This window comes from Bubalus bubalis, chromosome 3 (assembly GCF_019923935.1).
Source record: "Bubalus bubalis isolate 160015118507 breed Murrah chromosome 3, NDDB_SH_1, whole genome shotgun sequence".
Lineage (NCBI taxonomy): Eukaryota > Metazoa > Chordata > Mammalia > Artiodactyla > Bovidae > Bubalus > Bubalus bubalis.
The window spans coordinates 68,405,421-68,432,517 of NC_059159.1; the positions used below are offsets into that span (position 1 = coordinate 68,405,421).

The window sequence follows — 27,097 nt, forward strand, 5'->3', positions numbered from 1 at the left end:
CTTTAGTTTCTTTAGGTAGATATATTCCTAAGTATTTTATTCTTTCCGTTGCAATGGTGAATGGAATTGTTTCCTTAATTTCTCTTTCTGTTTTCTCATTATTAGTGCAGAAATAAATGCAAAAGAAACAAAAGAGACCATAGCAAAAATCAACAAAGCCAAAAGCTGGTTCTTTGAAAGGATAAATAAAATTGACAAACCATTAGCCAGACTCATCAAGAAACAAAGGGAGAAAAATCAAATCAATAAAATTAGAAATGAAAATGGAGAGATCACAACAGACAACACAGAAATACAAAGGATCATAAGAGACTACTATCAACAATTATATGCCAATAAAATGGACAACGAGGAAGAAATGGACAAATTCTTAGAAAAGTACAACTTTCCAAAACTCGACCAGGAAGAAATAGAAAATCTTAACAGACCCATCACAAGCACGGAAATTGAAACAGTAATCAAAAATCTTCCAGCAAACAAAAGCCCAGGTCCAGATGGCTTCACAGCTGAATTCTACCAAAAATTTAGAGAAGAGCTAACACCTATCCTGCTCAAACTCTTCCAGAAAATTTCAGAGGATGGTAAACTTCCAAACTCATTCTATGAGGCCACCATCACCCTAATACCAAAACCTGACAAAGATCCCACAAAAAAAGAAAACTACAGGCCAATATCACTGATGAGCATAGATGCAAAAATCCTTAACAAAATTCTAGCAATCAGAATCCAACAACACATTAAAAAGATCATACACCATGACCAAGTGGGCTTTATCCCAGGGATGCAAGGATTCTTCAATATCCGCAAATCAATCAATGTAATACACCACATTAACAAATTGAAAAATAAAAACCATATGATTATCTCAATAGATGCAGAGAAAGCCTTTGACAAAATTCAACATCCATTTATGATCAAAACTCTCCAGAAAGCAGGAATAGAAGGAACATACCTCAACATAATAAAAGCTATATATGACAAACCCACAGCAAACATTATCCTCAATGGTGAAAAATTGAAAGCATTTCCTTTAAAGTCAGGAACAAGACAAGGGTGCCCACTTTCACCATTACTATTCAACATAGTTTTGGAAGTTTTGGCCACAGCAATCAGAACAGAAAAAGAAATAAAAGGAATCCAAATTGGAAAAGAAGAAGTAAAGCTCTCACTGTTTGCAGATGACATGATCCTCTACATAGAAAACCCTAAAGACTCCACCAGAAAATTACTAGAACTAATCAATGACTATAGTAAAGTTGCAGGATATAAAATCAACACCCAGTACATTTTTAATAAAATGTTAGACATCTTGTAGCTAAAAGCTATGGAAAAAAATATCTATTCATTAAATAATTGGATGAAATGTTTGCTTTTAAAAACATGTTGACCAAGTTAGAGACTGTTGCATAAGTTGTGTGAACATTCATGTTTTTACCTTTATTTGCTAATTTATAAGAAACAATGTGTGCTTTGTTTTTTATTACAAAATATTACAATGTGTGCTTTTTTTTAATTATAGAAACAATGTAATGCATTTGTTTCTAAAAGAATGTAATATAATTGGATATTACAAGTTATTTCCAGAAAGGAAAGAATATGATGAAAATCATCATATTTATTTATAAAATTCCATTTATTAAATATTCAGCCTTTTTTCAAATACTGTTTTTCTCATCAGGGTTTGATTGCAGCATTAACGGGATACTTAATAAAATGCCATTGCTGGATTGCTTTTTTTGTCTTCCTTAGAGACAGTCTCTACTGAGTAGAAAATGTTACAGATTTACTGATAATTTTCTTTGTTTACCTATTCTATGTACTGTTCCAGAAAGGATGTAAGATTTCTGTTAATGAGTTAGTTTGACTTTAATACTTCACTTCAGTGAAGGAGAAAAAACTCAATCAAATCATATGCTATGTTGATTAAACAATATATTTTAGTTTTTTAAACAATTCCACTTCATGGATTTTTGCAGAGGTCATACTATTTGAAAACATGTTCTGACTTATGCTTTTGTAACTTTTAAGAGGAACTGAATTCTGACTACCTCAAAATTATTTTGTTCAGCCCAGTAACACCTATTGAACACTCAATAGATACCAGGTACTGTTCTGGATGTGGTCTTCAGAAACAGATCAGGGACCCCAAAGGATGTATTTCAATGAAATAATGTCACTTTAATACACAAAATGGTTATCTCCTAGTTTTACTACAAGTGTTATGCTTCTCAAATGTTTCCCCACAGCAATACTTTATAAAGCATTCTATACTTCTTCTTTGGAGCAGCAGGCTTCACATTTATAAATATTTGTAATGATTACTGTTTTGGTAGAATACAAGTTCCAAGAAGAGAAGTCCATCTTATTCATTACTACATTCCCAAATTGTTAACATCCCCAAATAACTGGCACTGAGCAAGTATTTAATACATTTTTTTTTATAACATGAAGGACTTTCTGAAATTACTTCTGCTGGCTACCAGTCAGTGAACACTCCTAAGGTATGGCGCATAGTCCAATACTGCCTCTAACAACCAGAAAATATCTTTGAAAGAATCTGTTTTATTTACCTTTAAAATTTGTGTGACTTTTTAATTCTCATCCAACATCCATTTCTTTTCATATGTGTTTTGTTATTCCCCCCAAAAAGGGACATGTCAGGGGTATGCTGCATAGTTTTAAGGATACAGCTATGTGAGTATTTTGGAGCTGGAACTCTATTCAAAGTCTGTCTTGATTTTTTAGCAAATATCTTAAACTTGAGTTAGCATCTAAAAGATTGGTTTAAGAATACTTATCTTGACAATTTTGTTGTTTTTAAAAGAGCAAAATGCAAATACACTTAAAGTATTTGGCATGCATAATATTTATTCACATGTTGGCTCCCTTTTCCCCTCTTACTATTAATAGAAAATTTCTAGTTTCCCTTCCAAGAACCTCAATTTATCTCTGGTTCTCTCCATTAAGTGTACATGGTCAATAACTGTTAATGAAGAAGTGAAAGTATTCTTCATCTTTGATCCACAGTTATGGCTCTGCATCTAGAAAACAGAATTCTTTTATCAAGCATATTAAACGCCTTATAGATGAAAATTTTCTAGTGAAAAATTTTAAACAATGTCCACAGAGAAAAATTAAATTGAATTTTTATTACTACTTATTTAACACAAGTTTGCTTAGACAAGTAAGAATTTGTAGAATCTGTGCTTTATTGCACTGCACAGAAACCAGAAATACAGTTACACTATTGTAGCGCTGTTTGCGGGGAACTATGGGTGGTTTGTCTGGAATACATGAAGATGTTCAGTGATTGTTGCAAGGAATCACAAAAGAGATCTTTGGTCCAAAGAAGACATCTCTGAAAAAGAGTAGAACATGAATTAAATCCAGCTGGAAATTAAGATACATGTTAGTCTTTGCTGGGCTAAAAATGGACAGTGATTTCCAGGATTTCAGACATAACTGTTCTTTTTAGGTGTACAAAGTACAATGAGAATGAATGGGAAGACTTGCCACAGGAGCAACAAAGATTAAGAAGGTAATCAATTCTTCTACTTTTCCCCATTTGCCATTGACATGATGCTATCATTTATTGATAAAGAAAAGCAAAGACTGGGTGACTTCAAAACATTACAATCATACCAAAAAATTCATTTCTCTGTTATGGGTGGGAATGGGCATAATGTTTAAATCTACTGATAAGAAACAGAAGTTTAAAATTTTCTAGGGAAGCAAATAAATACATTTCTAGGTTTTATAGGGAAAGGTGAAATGTTGAGCTACTCAACTTTACTCTTGTTGGAAAAATCACTTAAGGTGATATGTAAAAATGTGATGCTACCTTCTGTACTAATGTTATGTGTAATCAAAATATGATCCACAGGACTTGGAATTATTAAGGTGGGAAAATATGGATAAACTAATTAGGAAAATGAGGGCTGTTTGTAATAAAATGCCACTCCATTTGAAAAAATGCATGGAATAATATCAAATTATATGTATGTGCAAGGTAGTATTATGATTATGGCTCAGTAGAAATATACTTAGCATACAGTGTACAACATGATAACCATAACTAACACTGTGTGTGATATATTTGAAAGTTTCTGAGATAATATATCCTAAAGTTATCACAAGGAAAAACAATTTTTTGACCATGTGAGGGGATTTGTGTTAACTGCACTTATTATGGTAATCATTTCATAATACAGTTGACCCTTGAACAATACAGCAATAAGGGGTACTGACCTTCTGTGCAACCAAAAATCCGTGAATAACTTTACAGTCAGTCCTCCATACCTGTAGTTCCACATCTGAGAATTCAGCCAATCATAGATGATATAGTGCTATAGTATGTATTTAGTGAAAGAAATTTGCAGGTAAGTGTACCCATGCAGTTCAAATATGTGTTGTTCAAGGATCAGCTGTCTTTCTTTCAACTCATTGTGCTATACACCTTAAATGTGAACAGTGCTATATTTAACTATATCTCAGTGCAACTGAAAAAAAAAAGATGCAAAATTTGTGTTTACAGGTTAAAAAAAAAAAAAAGAAATATACTTACCTATTTGTTGCTAATGCAACAGCAGTAACCCAAAATCAGATAGAAACTACTTTCATATATTCATACTTCTATTTCATCCATTTACAATAGATGATCACAAAATTATATCATAAAATAACTACATTTCAGTAAATCAGTTTCAAGTCTTATAAGAAAATTTTAAGTATGATATTTTAATATTAGATGGCATTTCATTTATGTAGGAAAAGTTAGGTCATTTTATGGAATCAGTTAACTTGAGTTCTTGATATCATTCTTTAATCAAGTGATTCTCACATTTTATGATGAATCAGAATTACTCAAAGGGTTTAAACCATAATTGCTTTGCTTCCTCTCCATTGTTTCTGATCCAGCTGGTTTGGTCTGGGGTCCAAGGTTGAATTACATTTTTAACAAGAACTCAGCTAATACTGGAGCTGCTGCCCTGGGAACAACACCTAAGAACCAACTGGTTTGGTAGGAAAATTACCTGGTCCAAATCAGGAGTCCTGGGTTCTAGTGTCAGAGCTGATATTAACTAGTTATGTGGTTGGTGCTGGTCATTTTACCTCTCTGCACCTTTCCCTGATAAAGCGGTTTTATCTGTCCTTTCTGTCTCACAGATTTCTTAGAAAAATGAAAAACAATGATGACATATGTTGAAAGTAATTTGGAAAAACTAATTTCAAATGAAATAGGCAAGATCACAGTATTTGAGATTCCCCAATCACCAGGAAAAGATTACATTAAAATCAAGAGCTAAAAATCTATTGATTTATCTACCTTTGTATTATACTTAAAATACATCTACTTTCCAAGTTGGTAGAAACTTCAGTTAATTTCTGGTTAACTCATATATGGAACTAGAAGGTTTTTCTCTCACTATTATAAACCAAACTTTTCCATCCTGTTACTTGATCTGTTCACTGGGATCTTTTATCCAAAACCTTTTAATAGACTGGAATGTTCTTAATTTGTCTTTCATTTAGCTTAACTAAAATCTGCCAAACTCTGTCTCTTAAATGAAAACATTCAGTTGAGTACATACATAATGTTGATGATCCTAAAAAAGAGCTCCGATCTGAATAGGATTTTATTGAAAAGGGTGACAAGTTTCAGCAAACTCCTTGTGAAGGTGTCTTAAGAAAGTTGTTATGCATGCATTTTACAACCATACGTTCTGTGACTGCATTTCCTTACTTTGGGCAGCAGAGTAGTTCGCTGAAGTTGCAGTAGCAGATCATCTCGCATCCCTTCCCATCCCAGAAGTGATCCTGGACGTTGGCATCGATCTTTGTGAGGTCAGCTACTCCTTCTGGGAGGCTGTGACAGTTGCGATCTTCTAGTATTTTTCTGTAGCAGGAGAGGCGGTTTGCAGGCATGGCTTGGACTCCTAGCAGCAAAGTTAGTCCAACGGCGACAGCAAGCACTGTAAATTTCATTTTGGCTCTTGGCTCTGAGATAAAAGAAAATCCAAACTGCGTCAGCGTGTGTTTGTTTCGTAGGTTTTTTAAAAGGATGGAGTTCATCGGAACATAAACTTCTACAGCGTCCTCATTAACTCTTAAATTGAAAGAGTAGGAATTGATTTTTTTTCTACTTTATTTCAATGTCTTTCTCAAAGTTTTATGACTATCTACAATAAAAATCACTTATTATATTTCTTTAAACTGACATTCCTGAGCGCTACAAAGAAATATTGACTGAGAGTTGTGTGAGGGAGGGAGAAGGAGAAAGTGGGAAGAGCCACTTGCATTTTCAAGTACTCAAGTTCATTAAAAAAATTTTTTTTGTTGAGTTGTAATTTTCATACCATACAATTCACCTGCTTTACTTGCACTATTCAGTGATTTTTGGAATATTTACAGACTTGTGTAACTATCAGCACAGGCGTGGATGTTCTTGTTGTTTTTTGTTTTTGACCATGAGGCATACGAAATCTTAGTTCCTTGACCAGGGATTGAACCCACGCCCCTTGAGTCTTACCTGCTGGACCGCCAGGGAAGTCCCCCAAATTCACTTTTTTACCAGTATATTCAGTAGGGGAAAACTGCTTTTAAGATGATAAAACTGAAGTAAATTTCTAAAGCAGATATCATTGTTGTGTACAGTGATTCTTGACTTTGCATATCCTAACAACATTGTCAAATAACCTGGACCCCACCCTGACAGAAACAAAAAGCCCACTCATCCTGACACTGACAGATTATATTCTATAGATATATTTACAGTTAAGTTTTTAAAAGTTTCAGACTTATTTAGGGAACTGATTTTTTTTTTTGCATAATTTTAGTAATTTATGAACACTTCTCCCACATGGGTTACATCTGAGCCTCAGTTGAAAGCAGAGGCTTGAATTCCCCATAAGAGACCTTTAGCCTGTTTTTAGACACCTACCGTGATGGGGAACTCAATTGTTGACTAAATCCACATATTCCACTGATATAGCTCTAATGTTTCCCTTCCTGGAAAATATTTTTCTGTGGCTTCCACCCATTGGTTCTAATTTGAACTCTTGTGGTCATACCAAGCAAGTTTAAATTCCTCTTTTAGGAGATAATACTTCAAATATAGTATTTGTATGGAATATTCCAAAAGAAAGCAGAGTGCCAAAGAATTGATGCCTTTGAACTGTGGTGCTGGAGAAGACTCCTAAAAATCCCCTGGACAGCAAGGTGATCAAACCAGTCACTTTTAAGGGAAATCAACCCTGAATATTCATTGGAAGGACCAATGTTGAAGCTGAAGCTCCAATATTTTGGTCATCTGATGTGAACAGACGACTCATTGGAAAAGACCCTGATGCTGGGAAAGACTGAAGGCAAAAGAGAAGGAGGCAACAGAGGATGAGATATTTGGATGGCATCACCAATGCAATGGACATGAACTTAAGCAAACTTCGGGAGATGGTGAGGGACAGGGAGGCCTGGTGTGCTGCACTCCATGGGGTCTCACAGAGTCAGGACTGGGCGATTGAACATGGAATGTTCATGATCTATTGAATTTGGCTTCTCTGGCCTCCATATTAAACGTGAAGAGAGTAGAGGCGTTTGCAGTAAAGGGAGACTAGCAAGATAGTGGGAGCCAGAATCAGACACCACAGTCATTCAGATTTCGTCTTGTAGGCAGGTGCTGAAGTATCTGAAATGTTTAGTAGAGTTCACCACGGAGCCCATCTGGCCTTGGTGATTTCTCTTTTGGGAGGTTATTAATTACTGATTCAATTTCCTTAGTAGATACAGATCTACTCACATCATCTGAGGAAGGACACTCACTGCTTTTTATGAGTTTGGTGGTTTAGGTGGTTTAGTTGCTAAGTCGTGTCCAACTCTTGCGACCCCATGGACTGTAGCCCACCAGGCTCTTCTGTCCATGGGATTTTGCAGGCAAGAATACTGGAGTGTATTACTATTTCCTTCTCCAGGGGATCTTCCCAACTCAGGAGTCGAACCCAGGTCTCCTGCATTGCAGGCAGATTCTTTTATGACTTTAGAAACTGAAAATACTCTTTCGTACTCTGACAGAGTTTTAGATTTTATTTCATATTCTGATTTGAATTAGTCATTTTTGGCTTTGCTTATATATTTTCTTAGAATTATAAATATTCAATTTAATTCTTACCTCCAAATAGTAGTGAAAGGAAAGACAAAAAAATGAGATCTATTTCACTGTATGTTTTTTTCAGATTTAAGAGAACAAGGCGCTACAGTGTTATATTACATCACAGTCTAGTATAGATAGAATAATACCTTCCAATAATAATACCTTACACTTTGCAAATTGTAACATAAGTTGTATTTTTTTAATGTAATTCTGTGAGGTGTTTTAGTTCTCAGTTACTTCTGATTCAGGCCTTCTTTATCCCCATAATGTAATTGATGTTTAAAAAAAAGAGTTACATTTCTTGACATTTTTTTCAGATTACTCTTCAAAGAAGGATAATTAAATCTCTTGTTAATTGAACATTTAATATATGCTAGGAATCACCACAGTCATTAAACTTTAAAAGACATACTGAAGTCTAAGACAGAACTCTACTATGCAAAGTTTTTTTTAAAGAGCTTTATTGAGGTAAAATTGACATATACTAAAGTACAGATATTAGAGGATACACTTTGGTAAGTTTGGGCACATGTATGTCCCCATTATACCATCACTATATTCAGGATAGTGAGGGGACCCATCAGCCCTAAGTCTCCTCCTGCCCTCTTGTCATCCACCTGTTTCACTCCTCCCTGCCCCCACTCCCATCCAGACAAACACTGACCTGTTTTCTCCCCCGAGATTAAGGTGCATTTTCTCCAGTTTCATATAAATGGAGTCATAAAATATGCACTCTTTTTTATCTGGCTTTTATCACTCAGCATACTTACTTTGAGAGATATATATCTGTCCATTGCCTGTATCAATAGCTGACTCCTTTTTATTGCTGAGAAATATAGCATTATGTATGCTATAAATTGTTATCCATCCGTCTACTGATGGGTATTTAGGTTTTTTTCAGTTTCAGGCTGTTGCAAAGCTGTTATGAACACTTGTGTACAAGGCTTTGCACGATCATAGCTTTCATTGTGTGCATGTGTGTGCGTGCTCAGTCGTGTCTGACTCTTTGCTCCCCCATGGACTGTAGCCCACCAGGTTCCTCTGTCCTTGAGATTTTACTCTCCAGGGGATAGCTTTCATTACTCTTGAGCATATACCTGTGAGTGGAATAACTGGTGGGTGTATGTTTTACTTTTTAAGGAATTGCTAAATTGTTTTTCCAAAGTGGTTGTACCATTTAAAATTCCCACCAGCAGTCTGCAAGAGTTCCAGTTTGTCTACGTCCTCTCCAACACTTGATATGGTCAGTATTTTTAATTTGTACATTCTGATAGATGTCTTGTGGTTTTATGTAGCATTTCCTTAATGATTAATGGTATTTAACCTCTTTCATATGTTTTCTTCATCTGTGTATCTTCTTTGTTGACCTGTCCAAATCTTTTCTTATTTAAAAAAGTTGGATTGTGTTCTTGAGTTGTGAGGGTTCTTTGTATATTCTGAACACAAGTTCTTTATTAGATATATACTTTCCAAACATTTCCAAACATTTACTTCACCTATGACTTTCCTTTTCACCTTCTTATTTAAAATAAGCAAATGTTTTAAGATTTTAAAAGAAGGAAAGGTTTAAAATTAATGAAGTATAATTTCTCAGTTTTTTAAAATGGAATGTGGTTTTGGTGTTATTTCTAAGGTCACAAGGGCTTCCCAGGTGGTGCTAGTGGTAAAGAACCTACCTGCCAATGCAGGAGACATAAGAGATGGGGTTCCACCCCTGGGTAGGGAAGATCCCCTGGAGGAGGGCATGGCAACCCACTCCAGTATTCTTGCCTGGAGAATCCCATGGACAGAGGAGCCTGGTGAGTTACAGTCAATGAGGTCACAAAAGAGTTGGACACAACTTAGCGACTAAATGACAACAACATATAAAATAAATAACAAAGTCCTGCTCTATAGCCCAGGGAAGTATACTAAATATCTTGTAATAACTTATAATAAAAAAGAATCTGAAAAAGAATATATAACTGAGTGACTAACACAACATTGTAAATCAACTATACTGTATTTCAACAACAAAAGTTTTTTGAAATAAAATTCTATCTTCCTTCACAGATTCTTAATCTGCCTTTCTTGCTCTAATTTTCCATGACATTTATAAACCTAAATTATTATAAAATATTCTTATTGCGTCTCCCCCAAATTGAATGGACGCTCCAGGAAGGCAGGATTTTTTCCGATATGTATCCATCCCAAGCACCCTTAACAGTGCCTGTCACGTTAGTGAAAGAATAAATAATATATCCTCATCTCTAGATGCTTACAGCCAGAGAAGGATGAGTCTCTCAGATTGCTAAACTCAATAGCTAGTTGCAGAGAGCTGTTTATATCTGGAAGAGGTTAGTGACCTGCCACATCCTTAAATTTGCATGTCATCAGGTACTATTGTTTTAATTTAAATTAATTCATTGTATTTAACTTTTTCTAAATAGTCTGACTTTAAAATGTATATCCCAATTTCTGGTTTTTGTTCATTTGCTTCATTTTTGTCAAAACTAGCATTTGTTCTGGATTACTAGCTCATATCTGACTTAAAAATATATATATTTCTATGTACGTGTACATTTATGAGAAGATTCAACAGCAAACATCAGCTGCCTTTTCTGTAACCTCCCTCCCCTGATTCCTATCTTTCAAAAGATTGGGAGTATGGGGAGGAGTTGGGAGGAGAGCTGTAAGCTCTTTTTAATCTTTTTGCCTTAATGTGTTAGAATTTTTCTGTTACTTTAGATCATTGGCATTTTTCATATCTTTTTGAGCTTTGATCTTCCTAGTTTTTACTATGTAATCATGTTCTTATTTTTGGTAATCTAGTTTAATTTTGTCTATTTCTTGTGGCTTTTGAACAAACTCATTCATTTAGCCAACTTGGGCTCCTATTGCCTTTCTTATATTTCCCACATTTAAGTGTAGTTTGTTCTTAAGCTCATTTCATGACTGTTAATATCTTATGCTTTCTTTCTATTAGATGGTTCTAATAAGAGCCATTAGATTTTTTTAAGAAAAATTATTTTTCTAAAAAAATAGTAATACCTGGAGAAGGCAATGGCACCCCACTCCAGTACTCTTGCCTGGAAAATCCCATGGATGGAGGAGCCTAGAAGGCTGCAGTCCATGGGGTCGCTGAGGGTTGGACATGACTGAGCCACTTCACTTTCACTTTTCACTTTCATGCATTGGAGAAGGAAATGGCAACCCACTCCAGTGTTCTTGCCTGGAGAATCCCAGGGACGAGGAAGACCGGTGGGCTGCCGTCTATGGGGTCACACAGAGTCGGACATGACTGAAGTGACTTAGCAATAGCAATAGTGTAAGGCATGGAAAATACAGAAAAGCACAGATAGAATAAAAGTCAACTAGAGTTTCAATGTGGAGAGGACAGTTGTTAACCTCACTTTGGACTTCTAAATTTTTTTTAAATTGTGATATAGTTGCTTTACAATGTTGTGTTAGATTCTGCTGTACAACAAAGTGAATCAGCTATACATACACATATATCCACCCCCTCTTGAGCCTCCCATGCAGTGGCAAGGATGTTGAGAAGGAGAAATGGAGATGGCCAGGGACACTGGGAAACTAACGTTTATGTTCTTGGTGGGAAGTATGTCGGAGAAAGAAGTTGATCGAAGAGATGAGGTGAGAGAGAAAGACTCCAGGATGCCTATTAGGTTTCTGACCTGAATGGTACTGACATTTATTGAGCTGAGGGGGATTTAAGAGTAAATTTCTGGACAAGTTAATCTGAGATGCCCATCAGATGTGAAATGAAGATGTTGAGTAGACAGCTGAATGCAAATCTGGAGGTATGAATTTGAGGGTCATGGGGATATTTATTGCTTTGTCTTTGTCGTGGTGGGACTGCGAGTACAGACTGGGACGAGAAGAGATGAGGGACGGAGGCCTGGGCCAGCCTCTGTGTGGGGACTGGAGGAGGCGATGCCAGTTCCGTGAAGGCAGGGCGTGCACCTTTTCCTCCTCCCTCACCTCTCAGAGGCCTGCTTCCAGGCCAGGCTCACAGGACGGGCTCACACAGCATCCGCTGAAAGAATGAACAAGTAAATTGCTAGAGAAGGCAGTGGGTATGTTGCCACACCGTGTGCCTCCCTGGCTGTGTCCAGGCCAGAGCACAGAATGGTGTTTCTGTCTGCCTTGGTCACATACTAGGGTGGAAAGTTCCACACCTGGCAAGTACTCGCTTGAAGCTTTTTTTTTTTTTTTTAAACAGTTTATAAATTACCTGTTTGAACTGAAGTCTTCTCTTTTCCTTTACTTAAGTACAGATAAATAGCTTTAACTATTATTCTGCAAGTGGGGAAATGTCTGAACCAGTATGTTCCCATGATACATTGGTTTGTTTTTTCTTTAAAAGACACTGACCTTCATCCTTAGCAATCCATCAAGACCATATATTTTCAAGTGCCAACAAGAGTGAAATTATTTTGACCAGTTTGAAGCAAATTGCTCTCTTTTTTCCCCTCGTTCTGTTGAAGGACCTCCCCTTTAAATTCCTCCTGGAATGCATGCAAATTACAACAGCAAATAAAGCTAAAAACTGAGCATCTGAGGAAATAACAAGAGATCTTTAGATAGTTACCGATTGTTTTTTTTGGATTCAATTTTATGTAACTAACGTTGTTTCTAATGTTGTAAGGTATCATTCCTATCCCAATAGGATAGTGGCATTATTTTTTACAATAAAGTTATATTGTATCTCATTTTATGTGTTTAATAATTGATATTAACAAATACAATTCAGATGAAAAACCTAAAAAAATATAGATCACCTGATAGATGTCTGATTAATCATCAGATCAGATCAGATCAGATCAGTCGCTCAGTCGTGTCCGACTCTTTGCAACCCCATGAATCGCAGCACGCCAGGCCTCCCTGTCCAACACCAACTCCCGGAGTTCACTGAGACTCACATCCATCGAGTCAGTGATGCCATCCAGCCATCTCATCCTCTGTTGTCCCCTTCTCCTCCTGCCCCCCATCCCTCCCAGCATCAGAGTCTTTTCCAATGAGTCAACTCTTTGCATGAGGTGGCCAAAGTACTGGAGTTTCAGCTTTAGCATCATTCCTTCCAAAGAAATCCCAGGGCTGATATCCTTCAGAATGGACTGGTTGGATCTCCTTGCAGTCCAAGAGACTCTCAAGAGTCTTCTCCAACACCACAGTTCAAAAGCGTCAATTCTTCGGCGCTCAGCCTTCTGCACAGTCCAACTCTCACATCCATACATGACCACAGGAAAAACCATAGCCTTGACTAGACGGACATTTGTTGGCAAAGTAATGTCTCTGCTTTTGAATATGCTATCTAGGTTGGTCATAACTTTCCTTCCAAGGAGTAAGATTAATCATAACCCTGGATAAATTTTTTTTGAGCTTTTTATTTTGTACTGGGGTATATCCAATTAACAATGTGGTGATGGTTTCAGGTGAACAGTGAAGGACTCAGCCACACATGTACATACATCCATTCTCCCTCAAACTCCCTCAATAGTGGCCTTATTCTCAAAAGATCAGTGTAGAGGATATCGGGCTGTACGCAAGATGTTTCCAGTTAAACAATAAATCACTGCCACTGTCATATAGGGAGGGGATTGAAAATGTTGGTTGTGTAAGGGTGTTTGGCACCAGCAAGCTTTTGAATGGTTGGACTTAAAGGGAAACTGAAAAAGAAAAATTATCTCATTTAATGGCCAAAACTTGCAGGGTTATGTCGTGAAAGCGTTCAGACCTTCAGGGAGCAATGCTCCCGCAGACAGCTGATGTCTGTTCTAGAAACTGGCATTAATAGCATGGAATGAAGCAGAATTGATGAATTAGAAAGGGCAGCCCTTTTTCTGATTCCTTTTGTAACACGGCCAGAAAGAAGTGAAGGCTGCAAAAGCAATGAAAATTCCAACCCAGAGCTTGACATTTAAAATATCAAAATTATAGTTGGAAGAGATGAAAACTGCCGTCCAGTCCATAATGTTTTCCATTCATCTTTCCTGGCCGATGAAAATCAATGATTTTTTTTTTTAACAATTCCCTCTCTTTCTTATTAACTGCACCAGAAGAGATTTATATTGGAATGACTGAGCACTGAATTGAAACTTCTCAAAGTATAGGTTAAAGGAACAGAAGTGGTATTACAAGGTGAATAAGCCTTCCAAGCATCTTTAAAACAGACACAGTCAGCTCCAAGAGACCCTCATCAGTGGAAAAACAAAGTCCACCTCCTCCCCGAAGGTGATCTGCCTTCGAGCATCTTAGAGGATGCTATGAATATGCAGGCTTGCATCATTTTCATTATTTCCCTGAAATCATTATCACTGCAGCATTTGAGAGAGCTTTTCACAGCTTGTGTAACTAAGTGAAAGACCTTTAAAGAGAAATTTTCATAAGTCCCAAAGGAAAAAAGGGTTCCCTTTATTGTAGCAGTATAGACACTGTGTTGTATTCCATCCTGGGGGTGCCGAGGATAAATTTCATGAATTCCCTCTTTGTCTCAGATATTTATACCAGTTTCTTTTTAGGAATCAGGATTTTCAAAAGCAAAAAACAAAACAAAACAAAACAAAACATTGCTTTCTCACTGTTTTTATACTTCATGTAAAGTAGGAATAAAGAGATACAGCTAGTGCCTTGAAAAGGAGCTTATATACTTCCATCAGTCTCACGTAGTCCTGAGTAATTGTGGGGCCAGATTCAGAGTAGATGGGGGGCTTTAATAAGGCTTTCATAAGGACCAGCGGTGAGGGAGCTGCCCCCCAATTAAATGCCTTTCCTGTTAAGAAATGTACATTTTCTCTTCTCTTTTCATCTGATTCTTTCCCTCTAACCTGGGAAGTATCATTTTTCTCATCACCTCCTCTGAGGCTTTCTCCATCTCCCTTTCTCTTCTGACTAAAACACAAAAACACTTCTGCCCTATTCTATAGCAGTAGTTTGCAGCAGAAACAACAACCTAAAATGATTTTTAAGGAAAAAAGTACATACCCTTTTTCTTCTTCTTTCCTTTGGTCTTCTTGGCAGAGGAATCTCCTTAAATGCTCCAACTCACTGGGTGAGTTTGGGCAAAAGGAGAAAAGAGGAGGTGCTGGAAGGAGGTTACAAGTGGACCTTTGTCTGCTTCATCCCTCGCTAGCCCGCCTGCCAGGCCACTGCAGCCAAGACTGGGGAGAGAAGGCAGTGGAGAGAGACGGGGCTGCAAGACAGAGAACAGCCCCCTGGACTCTTCCAAACCAGGTGGGAGTGAGCTAAGAGCTTCTTGACAGAAGGAAATAGGTGGTCTGCACAGGCACCTCAGGGAGGCGGACTGTCGCAGCAATGAAGTGTAGAACCCGAGGCATTTAGAGAGCACAGAGAGTGATTTTTCCTTAGGGTGTGTGTGTGTGTGTGTGTGTGTGTGTGTGTGAGAGAGAGAGAGAGAGAGAAAGAAAGAGAGACAGACAGGCAGAGAGCACAGAGTGGTTTTTACCTTAGGAGAAGAGTGTGTGTGTGTGTGTGTGTGTGAGAGAGAGAGAGAGAGAGAGAGAGAGAGAGAGAGGAGAGAGAGAGATAAGGGCAGAGAAAGCAAAGGAGAGGAGGGAGGAGGAGCAGGAGGAATGGCCACTGTGATTCAGGAAGGCGGTTGGCTAAGGATCTTTTCCCTTTCACAGTTTCTCTGTGTTTTTGCCAAGTTTTCCTTACCATCTAGATGTCTTTTTGATATGGGTTGCAGAGTTGGACACGACTTAGCGACTGAACAACAACCATCCCAGCTTACCAGGTCCTCACCCAAATGTTATCCATCACTGTAAAACAAAACATAAAATGACTAAAAACGAAATCTATTCTGTGCCTCAAAATAAAGGCATGAAAGGAATTTCATTCTGTTTGGAGTGAAGTGGAATTGTAGCATCTGTTAACTATCCTTTGGTCATTGTTGTTTTAATTCAATTTTGAGCAGAGTTCCAGGAGTTAGAAAGATTATAATAGAGCAGGATTATCTAGATGAAGAATAGGGGGGAAAGCATTCCTGGTTGTATCGAATGAACTTTTCAGCCAACCCAGTGTGTATGTCTGTATATGTATGTCTTATATATTTATTTATGTATATATATATATATAGAAGGAAATGGCAACCCACTCCAGTATTCTTACCTGAAGAATCCCAGGGACAGGGGAGCCTGGTGGGCTGCCATCTATGGAGTTGCCCAGAGTCGGACACGACTGAAGTGACTTAGCATGCCTGCATGCATATATATGTGTGTGTGTGTGTGTGTGTGTGTATACGTTATCACTCTTATGTTCAATCAAAGTTTATTACAAATAGAAAGTGTTAGTCACTCAGTTGTGTTCAACTCTTTGCTACTCCATGGACTGCAACCTGCCAGGCTTTTCTAAGTCCATGGAATTCTCCAGGCAAGAATACTGGAGTGGGTAGCCATTCCCTTCTCCAGGGGATCTTCCTGACCCAGGGATTGAACCCAGGTCTCCCACATTGCAGACAGAGTCTCTACCATTTGATCCACCAGAAAGAAAGAAAGTGAAGCCTCTCAGTTGTGTCAGCCTCTTTGATACCCCGTGGTCTGTAGCCTGCCAGGCTCCTCCATCCATGGGCTATTCCAGGCAAGAATACTGGAGTGGGTTGCCATTTCTTCCTCCAGGGGATCTTTCCAACCCAGAGATGAAACCCAGGTCTCCTGCATTGCAGGCAGATTCTATACTGTCTGACCCACCAGTTCAGTTCAGTTCAGTTCAGTCGCTCAGTTTTGTCCGACTCTTTGTGACCCCATGAATCGCAGCATGCCAGGCCTCCCTGTCCATCACCAACTCCCAGAGTTCACTCAGACTCACGCCCATCAAATCAGTGATGCCATCCAGCCATCTTATCCTCTGTTATCCATTTCTCCTCCTGCCCCCAATCCCTCCCAGTATCAGAGTCTTTTCCAATGAGTCAGCTCTTGGCATGAGGTGGCCAAAGTACTGGAGTTTCAGCTTTAGCATCATTCCTTCCAAAGAAATCCCAGGGCTGATATCCTTCAGAATGGACTGGTTGGATCTCCTTGCAGTCCAAGGGACTCTCAAGAGTCTTCTCCAACACCACAGTCCAAAAGCATCAATTCTTCGGCGCTCAGCTTTCTTCACAGTCCAACTCTCACATCCGTACATAACCACTGGAAAAACCATAGCCTTGACTGGACAGACCTTTGTTGGCAAAGTAATGTCTCTGCTTTGCAATATGCTATCTAGGTTGGTCATAACTTTTCTTCCAAGGAGTAAGCGTCTTGTAATTTCATGGCTGCAGTCAGCATCTGCAGTGATGTTGGAGCCCCCAAAAATAAAGTCTGACACTGTTTCACTGTTTCCCCATCTATTTGCCATGAAGTGATGGGACCAGATGCCATGATCTTCGTTTTCTGAATGTTGAGTTTTAAGCCAACTTTTTCACTCTCCTCTTTCACCTACATCAAGAGGCTTTTTAGTTCCTCTTCACTTTCTGCCATAAGGGTGATGTCATCTGCATATCTGAGGTTATTGATATTTTTCCCGGCAATCTTTTTTTTTTTTTTTTCAGTGTTACAGCTCTGTTTTATTTAGAAGATAGCAGGAGAGTGAGAGAGAGAGAAAGAAAAGAGTGCACGCACGTGGGAGAGAGAGTCCGAGAGAGAGCGCTTTGGCTCCTCCTTTTATATGTTTTTTCCTCCACCTGGGCCTGCCCTATGCAAATTGGGCTTAGCCAGGAGTGCTGTTTGTTCTGTTTGTTCTGCCTGAAGTCTTCACTCTGGTCCTCGGACCTTCCTTGTCTTAGCCACTGCCATTTTGGACTCCTTTTCCCTATTCTACCTACCTAACATTCCCCCCTCAAGAGATGGGAGGCCCAATTCTTTGGGAATAGGGGCATCGAGGTCTTTCTGGCTACTTCCTGCTGAACTGGGGCGGTGAGGTGTATTGGGCCTCCCCCTCTTGCTAGTCTCAATCCTCAGAGCCCTTATAGCGGTGTCCAAGGGTGTGTGATATATTCTGTGGTTAGCTGTAGTTTTATATCTTTGTTGAACTGGCACTACATGTTGTAGCTGATTGACCTGGGCAGAGACGAAACAGGTTAGACAATTGACAGTACATGGAATAATCATAATCATCATCAATATAGCATAACAAGGACTAGTAGGGACATTGGTCAATTTTAAATTCACATCGCCAGGATAGCTCAAGTCCCTCCTTGTTCAGGGATCAGATCTATCTCCTGTCTGTCTTGGAGTACAATCTCTGTCAAGCTGTGTTGGCTCCTTAGAGTTATCCTGAGAAATGTTATCCCCAGAAACCAGATTTTGGGGGTGTTCATTAGAATGGCACTCATTTGTAGTTCTTAATAGGTATCTGGGATCTCCCAGGGGCTCACAGGTGTATTGAGTGTCCTCTTCTGTTTTCTTCCATGGCTTGACTTGGGAGTAGTGAATCCAGAAGTCATGTCTTGGTACCTTGACTGCTGTGGGGGTAGAAAGTATTACAGGGTAGGGGCCCTTCCATGTGGGCTGAACTTTTATAAGGACTTGAGTTCCTGGAGCATATAGTGGTGACTCTTTAGAATCTTTTGGGTCCTGGTTCATACCCACAAGTGTATATCCTGTTGGAATTGCCCAATGGCTATGGTATAAGACTGGAGGGTCTGAACCTCTGGCAATCTTGATTCCAGCTTGTGTTTCTTCCAGTCCAGCATTTCTCATGATGTACTCTGCATAGAGATTAAATAAGCAGGGTAACAATATACCGCCTTGACGTACTCCTTTTCCTATTTGGAACCAGTCTGTTGTTCCATGTCCAGTTCTAACTGTTGCTTCCTGACCTGCATACAAATTTCTCAAGAGGCAGGTCAGGTGGTCTGGTATTCCCATCTCTTTAAGAATTTTCCACTGTTTATTGTGATCCACACATTCAAAGGCTTTGGCATAGTCAATAAAGCAGAAATAGATGTTTTTCTGGAACTCTCTTGCTTTTTCAATGATCCAGAGGATGTTGGCAATTTGGTCTCTGGTTCCTCTGCCTTTTCTAAAACCAGCTTGAACATCTGGAAGTTCACGGTTCACGTATTGTTGAAGCCTGGCTTGGAGAATTTTGAGCATTACTTTACTAGCATGTAAGATGAATGCAATTGTGCGGTAGTTTGAGCATTCTTTGGCATTGCCTTTCTTTGGGATTGGAATGAAAACTGACCTTTTCTAGTCCTCAGCCACTGCTGAGTTTTCCAAATCTGCTGGCATATTGAAGGCAGCACTTTCACAGCATCATCTTTCAGGATTTGAAATAGCTCAACTGGAATTCCATCACCTCCACTAGCTTTGTTCGTAGTGATGCTTTCTAAGGCCCACTTAACTTCACATTCCAGGATATCTGGCTCTAGGTGAGTGATCACACCATCATGATTATCTGGGTCATGAAGATCTTTTTTGTACAGTTCTTCTGTGTATTCTTGCCACCTCTTCTTAATATCTTCTGCTTCTGTTAGGTCCATACCATTTCTGTCCTTTATCGAGCCCATCTTTGGATGAAATGTTCCCTTGGTATCTCTAATTTTCTTGAAGAGATCTCTAGTCTTTCCCATTCTGTTGTTTTCCTCTATTTCTTTGCATTGATTGCTGAAGAAAGCTTTCTTATCTCTCCTTGCTATTCTTTGGAACTCTGCATTCAGATGCTTATATCTTTCCTTTTCTCCTTTGCTTTTTGCTTCTCTTCTTTTCACAGCTATTTGTAAGGGCTTCCCAGACAGCCACTTTGCTTTTTTGCATTTCTTTTCCGTGGGAATGGTCTTGATCCCTGTCTCCTGTACAGTGTCACGAACCTCAGTCCATAGTTCATCAGGCACTCTATCAGATCTAGTCCCTTAAATCTATTTCTCACTTCAACTGTATAATCATAAGGGATTGGGAAGCCACCAAATAGAAAAATTCCCCCAAATTAATGACAGTGCCAGTTCATGATATAGAACTTAAGCAATAATGTTAAAAGTATCGGTATTAAATTTGAAAAGCAGGCTGATTAGTATTTCCTAAAAAAAAGTAACAGCAAAATGCTCCCAATCAGAGAAAGTCTCGGAAGATGTTTTAGGTATAAGTAATTGCAGACATTGGACATCTTAAACTTGTGGGGAAAAAAATGGGAACATACATAAACTCTTCCCCTGATTCCCACCTGGGAGCTTATGCCTGCACCCAGATTTAGGATATGCTGCTGGTCCCTAACCAGCCCCTTTCTCCCGTTTCCTCCAGGCTTAAAGCCTTCTGGAGTGGCTGAGGGTGCGGTGTGGAGAGAAGCAGCCTCAAGTTTCAACCTTCACAGGTCCCTCCCAGGAGAGAAGGAGGACCTGTTTTATGTGAGTATCTTCGACAAAAGGATTTTCACAATAATGATGCTAATTGAAAACGAATTCACAGTATATTTGTTGACATTATGAGACAAAATAGCCTTTGAAAATGTCTCTAAAAATCTTCCATCCGTTAAAAAGAAACAATTAACCTGTTTTATTAACTTAATTACCTTTGAGCTCCTTATAAGAGTATTCTTTTTGATGAAAACTAAAATTTCCTCTGAACCTGGAACGTTTGTGCTGAGAATGGCTTTTGCAAGTGGATTGAACAAGATAACCTCCAGTACCCAGACTTAGCTTTCTGCTACTGCAGTGAAACAGGAAAATTGACCCACTGAGGAGCCTCCATGAGGCCCGGAGGAGACAGCAGAATTAGTCACCAAGGGGCTGTGGCCTGTGAACTTACGCCGCTGTAGCTGCAGGAAGGGACCTGCTTCCTAAAGGCCCTCCTGTTGGTATTAGGATGCACTTGGGAACTGCTAGGACCCCCGACAGGCAGCTGTGACTGTGACGTGGCTTATGGGGCTTACGGGGGGAACATCCTGCTCAGAAACTTTCATCAGAAGAGCAAACACACAATCTCCTTTGCCTGGGTGTGCACAGCAAGGCTCCCTGACCCGTAGAGGTCGTGAGCACCCTGCTGGACCTGATCTTTATTTTTTGTTCTGGAATACACTAACTTATTGTTCAATTTGTTTCAAAATAATCCCTGGTGTCCCAGACAGTATGCAGGAGACCCGGGTTTAATCACCTGGTGTAGGGAATGGCTTCCCACTCCAGTATTCTTGCTTGGGAAATCCTATGGACAGAGGAACCTGGTGGGCTACAGTCCATGGGGTCGCAAAGAATCAGACAAGCCTGAGCAACTAACCCTTTAATAGTGAAATAGTTTGGTATAACAGCAATCACCATTTAAAGTGTTTTATGTTTTTAAGTATAGCTCAAGGCACGTGTATTCTGTTGCTTAGTCAACTCTTTGCAATCCCGTGGGCTCCTCTGTCCACAAGATTCTCCAGGCAATAATAGTGGAGTGGGTTGCCATTTCTTCCTCCAGGGAATCTTCCCGACCCAGGGATCAAACTCGCATCTTCTGCATGCCTCCTGTGTTGGCAGGCAGATTCTTTACCACTGAGCCACCTGGGAAGCCCTCAGCTCAAAGAACATCCGTTGCTTAAATGCACTTTGACATAATAAGACAATACTTTTATAGGCATCATTGACACCTGTGAACAATAAATAGCCTAATAGACAGATTAAGGTTTAACCTTTCTTTTCTTTGGTGGCTATTTAGAGATTTAAAAGAACAAATAACTCATTTCAACAGGAATCTGCTACAGATATTTACCTCTATATAATCTTCAGCTCAGACATGGAATGCCAACAACAAGCTTTTGTTAGCTTGACCCCCTCCACCCCCAACAATAAAAATTATCCCCAAACCCATGTTTTTATTTTAGATGTATTGATCTTCTAGTGTAAAGCTTGTCTTTTTAAATACCAAATGCAATCTAGGGCCAACAACCTGACTCCTCCTAAAGAGTGAGAAGAAAGCAGAACTGAGAAATTTATTTGAATTGTTTGGTGACTATGTACAAATTTTAGGAGGTCAGTCAATCTTGATACATGGAGCTAAACCTGCTGGTAAATAATCAATTACACTTCTCAGACACTGCAGTCTTTATCTTATGACAAAAACTGATCTTTAAATATCATAGAAATAAAGTCAGAAAAATGGACCTCAGGAGAGAAGTGAATCGAGGAGAACTAGCCAGTTTTAGGAGCCCATGGAATATTTAGAATGAATGATCATGTTCACATGAAAATAAACCCTGGCAGGAAAAGAGGCCAAGAAAGAAGGAAACTTGAAAATGAGCCCTTTGGTTTCCTGGCAGTCTAAAAGAGGCCTTGGTCTGACAGTAAATGGAATCATAGCCCAGATCCCAACAATAATTGTGTGGTTTGTTGGACACAACCTACTTATCAAACCGAGAATGAGAAAAGGTTAAGTTGCCAACGGGTGTTCTCTGTAGAGCCCAAGTGAGTGCTGAAGCCTCTACAAGCCTCTGGTCAGTTGGTAATGAGGACAATACCTGTATCAACATTAGTGATAAAAATGACATTGCCAAGTTCACCAAACACTTTAGAAATCTTGGCTTATTTCACCCAAGCAACATTCCTTCCCGAGGTACTTTTTCAGGTGGGGAACTGGGGCTCCAAAAGGTCAGACGGCAAGACCAAGCTCACCCAGCTGATAAGCAGTGGAACTGAGACTGGAAAGAAGACAAAATTGTGCTGTTAGCCTGTCGCCTTGGTAGTAGGAGGAGTGGAATGAGAGTGAGTCTAAAATTGCAACACAGTTGGAAACGACAACCCGCTAGGGCCACAGGGCTTACGTGCAGTGCCTTTTGCCCTCCGTTTTATAGGGTCTATTTCCAAAGTTGCTCAGGTCAGCACCTTTCTCTTCATCCCACTCTCTAGAAAGGTTGTTTTGTACAGTTGTCATATAATTAGCTTGTTCTGTCACATTCTACTTTCCATCCTGCGATACCCCAACCTCTTAAATATACTTTTTAAACTTGCATGCATTAAGGATCAGTCTTCATACTGTAAAGGTCAGTGGGTTTTGACAAACACATGGTATTCACTATCCCCTATTACATTATAATACAGAATAGACTCATTGCCTTAAATATCTCCTTCTTGTTCAGTCGCGTCCAACTGTTTGTGACCCTATGAACTGCAGCATGCCAGACTTCCCTATCCTTCACCGTCTCCCCTTGCTTGCTCAAACTCATGTCCATTGAGTAGATGATGCCATCCAACCATCTCTCCTTCTGCCCTCAATCTTTCCCAGCATCAGGGTCTTTTCCAATGAGTCAGCTCTTCGCATCAGGTGGCCAAAGTTTTGGAGTTTCGGCTTCAGCATCAATCCCTCCGAATGAAGAGTCAGGATTGATTTCCTTTAGGATTGACTAGTTTGATCTCCTTGCTATCTAAGGGACTCTCAAGAGTCTTTTCCAGCACCACAGTTCAAAAGCATCAGTTTTTTGGTGCTCAGCCTTTTTTTGGTCCAACTCTCACATCCATACATGACTGCTGAAAAACCATAGCTTTGACTAGATGGACCTTTGTCAGCAAAGTAATGTCTCTGCTTTTTAATATGCTGTCTGGGTTTGTCATAGCTTTTCTTCCAAGGATCTAGCATCTTTTAATTTCATGGCTCCAGTTACCGTCTGCAGTGATTTGGGAGCCCAAGAAAATAAAGTCTGTCACTGTTTCTCCTGGACTTCACCTATTCTTCCTGGAACTCGGACAATTACTGATCTTTTCACCATTTCTAGAGTTTTATGTTTTCCTCACTGTCATATAATTGGAACCCTAGAGTATGTAATCTGTATAGACTGGCTTCTTTCACTTAGCAGTCTGTATTTGAGTCATTCATGTATTCTTAAGCTTTCTTAGCTTATTTCTCTTTATCACCAAATAACTTTCTGTGATAGTGATATACCACAGTTTGTTCATTTTTTTCACCTGTTGAAGAATATCTTTGTTACTTATAGTTTTGCAATTATAGATAAAAGTGCTATAAACATTTGTGTGCAGGCTTTGTATACACATACATTTTCAAATATTTTGATCAATGTCTTTTTAATGTTTTTCAGGTTGATTGTAATTGTTGATTTATAATCAACTAACTTTTATATGGCTTCTCAAATATAGCTATTTGAAAAAATAATTTTCATATAATAAATCTGTTCAGAGTCAGGTATCATTTTTATAAAAATATAAACAATGAGCCCATAAGTGTTTTATGGAAGAAGAGAGCTCTCAATATAGAGCAATTTAAATGTATTTAGATTTCATATTCTTTGAAATATGAGCAGACATGTGGTCTGCTGAGGCCATTTCTTCTACATTGCAAACAGGGAAATTTATAGGTGTTAAATGAGCCTCAAAATTGTTCCTTTATTGCTGTAACCTCACTAATAAAACATGTTGAAATTTACACATTTGGAAATCCAAATAAAACCACTTGCAAGTTGAAGTAATAAATACAATAGGGTCTTAGATAACTAAAAGCAGCTCCCTTTGTGAATATACATATCAAGTAGGACACAGGAAATGCCAAGAAATAATAAGCTTTGGAAATATTTTTCCTGGATATTTCATCTCTAAGTACATGATATGTTTTACATATATTATAATCCTATTAAAACATCACTTACTGGGAGTCCCCTGGCGGTCCAGTGATTTGGACTCAGTGCTTTCACTTCTGGGACCCAGGTTTGATCCCTGCTCAGGGAACTAAGATCCATAAGCTATGCGGAGCAGCCAAAAAAGTTAAATTACTTCCTGTTTCCTAGGGTAGGGCATGCATTAGAATGGAGGGCAAACATGTTCACTGTGTGTGTGAATCACTCAGTTATGACCGACTCTTTGCGATCCCATGGACTATAGCTGGCCAGGCTCCTCTGTCTATGGAGTTCTCCAGGCAAGAATACTGGAGTGGGTTGCCATTTCCTTTTTCAGGGGATCTTCCTGACCCAGGAATCGAACCCAGGTCTCCTGCCTTGCAGGCAGATTCTTTACTGTCTGAGCCACTAGGGAAGCCAGTTATACGTTCACTGAAATTAATCTAAAACATGATAACAATTCTACCCAAAAGCCTTTCTGTTACTCAGTGTTCTATCAATGGCAAGTCAGCCTTTGCCTTTATTACTGGTATTCCAAAGAGAGCTCCTTTGGGAATGAATTAGCAAAAATTGTCCCCACATTGTGACCACCTTATAGAATCTTTACTGAGTCTTTCCACAGAATCCAAGTGATTTGTACTGATTGGACCAGCAGGGCTGAAGTATAAAATATCCCACATCAAGAGAGTTCTAGCAGAGTATGCTATGTTTTAATTTGTGTCTTGTTACTCAATGTAAAGTATTTCAGAAAATGGTGTTCAAGTATCAGAATGATGGATTTAAGACCATCACACAAGTTCCATTTATTTCTCCTCTCCATAGAAATGACAGCCTTTTTAGGGTCAGAAAATTAATGAGTCCAAACCATATTGGCAAATGCTGGAATTTTTCCCCCTAACCTAAAAGTTTTGGAGATTTCTCCACTAGGAGTTTGACTCACTAAGAGGTGAGGACTGGCTTCCAAGAAGCTCATGGCAGGGTGGTGGATAGGGGGTGGGAGGGGTGGTTAGGGCTTTAATTCACTGGAAGAAATTCAGGAGAGAATTCTTAGGAACTTGATTCTCTCTGAAGCAGAACACACCTTATGATCCATCCAACAAGGGCTTCTATAGAGAGACCCTTCCCCTTTAATATGTAAAATTATAGCAGGGGAAAATATCTTCTTCTATCTCTCTTTCACAAAAATATATATTTGTTTTAATTTGTTTTTGGCTGGAGGAGCAGCAAGACATTGGCCCTCTGGATCTTCTTGGGTTATTCCCTGAATACTGTCGATGATGCCAGTACAAGTGAGTTGATATTCATGTCTCCAGTGAAGGAAGATTTACAAAGACTGTTCTCAGTATCCCCCGCCATGTGCTAAGTTGAACTTATCAAGAGTTTTCCAGAAGAGGGGTCAAGGCCCTCTTCCCTTCCCTTCTGAGATTCAGCTTCCTAAGAACTGTGGTTTTTCCAGTGGTCATGTATGGATGTGAGAGTTGGACTGTGAAGAAGGCTGAGTGCCGAAGAATTGATGCTTTTGAACTGTGGTGTTGGAGAAGACTCTTGAGAGTCCCTTGGACTGCAAGGAGATCCAACCAGTCCATTCTGAAGGAGATCAGCCCTGGGATTTCTTTGGAAGGAATGATGCTAAGGCTGAAACTCCAGTACTTTGGTCACCTCATGCGAAGAGTTGACTCATTGGAAAAGACTCTGATGCTGGGAGGGATGGGGGGCAGGAGGAGAAGGGGACAACAGAGGATGAGATGGCTGGATGGCATCACTGACTCGATGGACGTGAGTCTGGGTGAACTCCGGGAGTTGGTGATGGACAGGGAGGCCTGGTGTGCTGCGATTCACGGGGTTGCAAAGAGTCAGACACGACTGAGCGACTGAACTGAACTGAACTGAAGCACTGAGATGGCCCTGGCACTGTTAGCAAGAAAATGTAAAAGTTCCCCCTACAAAAAAAGAGGGAGTCTTGGTCAGGGCCTTGGGCTCCAGACCAGAGCCTAGAGGTTTGTGAGGGATAGCGTGTTCTAGATACAGTGTGCAGCTGTGGTTAGAAACCCAGTTACACCCGGGCACCTTGGCAAAGCAGCCGTGTTTGTGGAACAGTGGCTGGCTGTGTGAGTGCAAATTGACTTGGGAGCCTGTGGCCTCAGAGCCACCCTGCTGCCTGCGTGGGGTTCTGAAGCAGAAAGGACAGCCTTTCAGCCTGACAGAACCAGTTCTCAACAGTGACACCACACAGAATGGATTAGAATCAGAGCTAGTTTAAGAATTGAAATATCGTTGATTTACAAGGCTGCATGAGTTTCTGGCATGCAGCAAGGTGGTTCAGATATGTGTGTGTCTGTGTACTTTGTATCCTTTTCCATCATGGTTTATTACAAGATATTAAGCATAGTTCCCTATGCTGTGCAGTAGGACCTTGTTTATTTT

General features: G+C 39.4%; 2 protein-coding genes across 8 annotated transcripts in view; one reads left to right on the forward strand and one right to left on the reverse strand.

Moving 5' to 3' along the window:
• SAP30 (Sin3A associated protein 30) overlaps positions 1 to 27,097 on the forward strand; it is a 105,030-nt gene that overhangs the window by 22,317 nt on the left and 55,616 nt on the right. For 4 of the 7 annotated variants that reach the window (XR_003108096.2, XR_003108097.2, XR_003108099.2 and 1 more), the window contains exons 4-5: positions 3,476 to 3,538; positions 20,383 to 20,486. Coding sequence is in view for 1 of the 7 variants with exons in the window: in XM_025281316.2 (XP_025137101.1) it covers positions 3,476 to 3,493 (18 nt within the window). In the remaining 6 variants the exon portion in view is untranslated. Of the gene's footprint in view, positions 1 to 3,475; positions 3,539 to 4,917; positions 5,021 to 5,755; positions 6,204 to 20,382; positions 20,487 to 27,097 lie in introns of those variants that run through there. The other 3 variants (XR_006549729.1, XM_025281316.2, XR_003108093.2) reach the window with 3 other exon arrangements.
• On the reverse strand, positions 3,135 to 15,527 carry SCRG1 (stimulator of chondrogenesis 1). Its single transcript, XM_006063753.3, has 3 exons — positions 15,131 to 15,527; positions 5,744 to 5,999; positions 3,135 to 3,358 (listed from the first exon to the last, which is right to left on the reverse strand). The coding sequence occupies exons 2-3, from the start codon at positions 5,983 to 5,985 to the stop codon at positions 3,304 to 3,306; spliced, it is 297 nt and encodes a 98-aa protein (XP_006063815.1). The 5' UTR covers positions 5,986 to 5,999; positions 15,131 to 15,527; the 3' UTR covers positions 3,135 to 3,303.

Excerpts from the sequence above, each read along its gene's own strand:
- SCRG1 (XM_006063753.3), bottom strand. The coding sequence starts at position 5,985 with ATGAAATTTACAGTGCTTGCTGTCGCCGTTGGACTAACTTTGCTGCTA. Across the intron at positions 3,359-5,743 it reads GAACTACTCTGCTGCCCAAA|AGATGTCTTCTTTGGACCAA; the intron begins GTAAGGAAATGC and ends ACTCTTTTTCAG.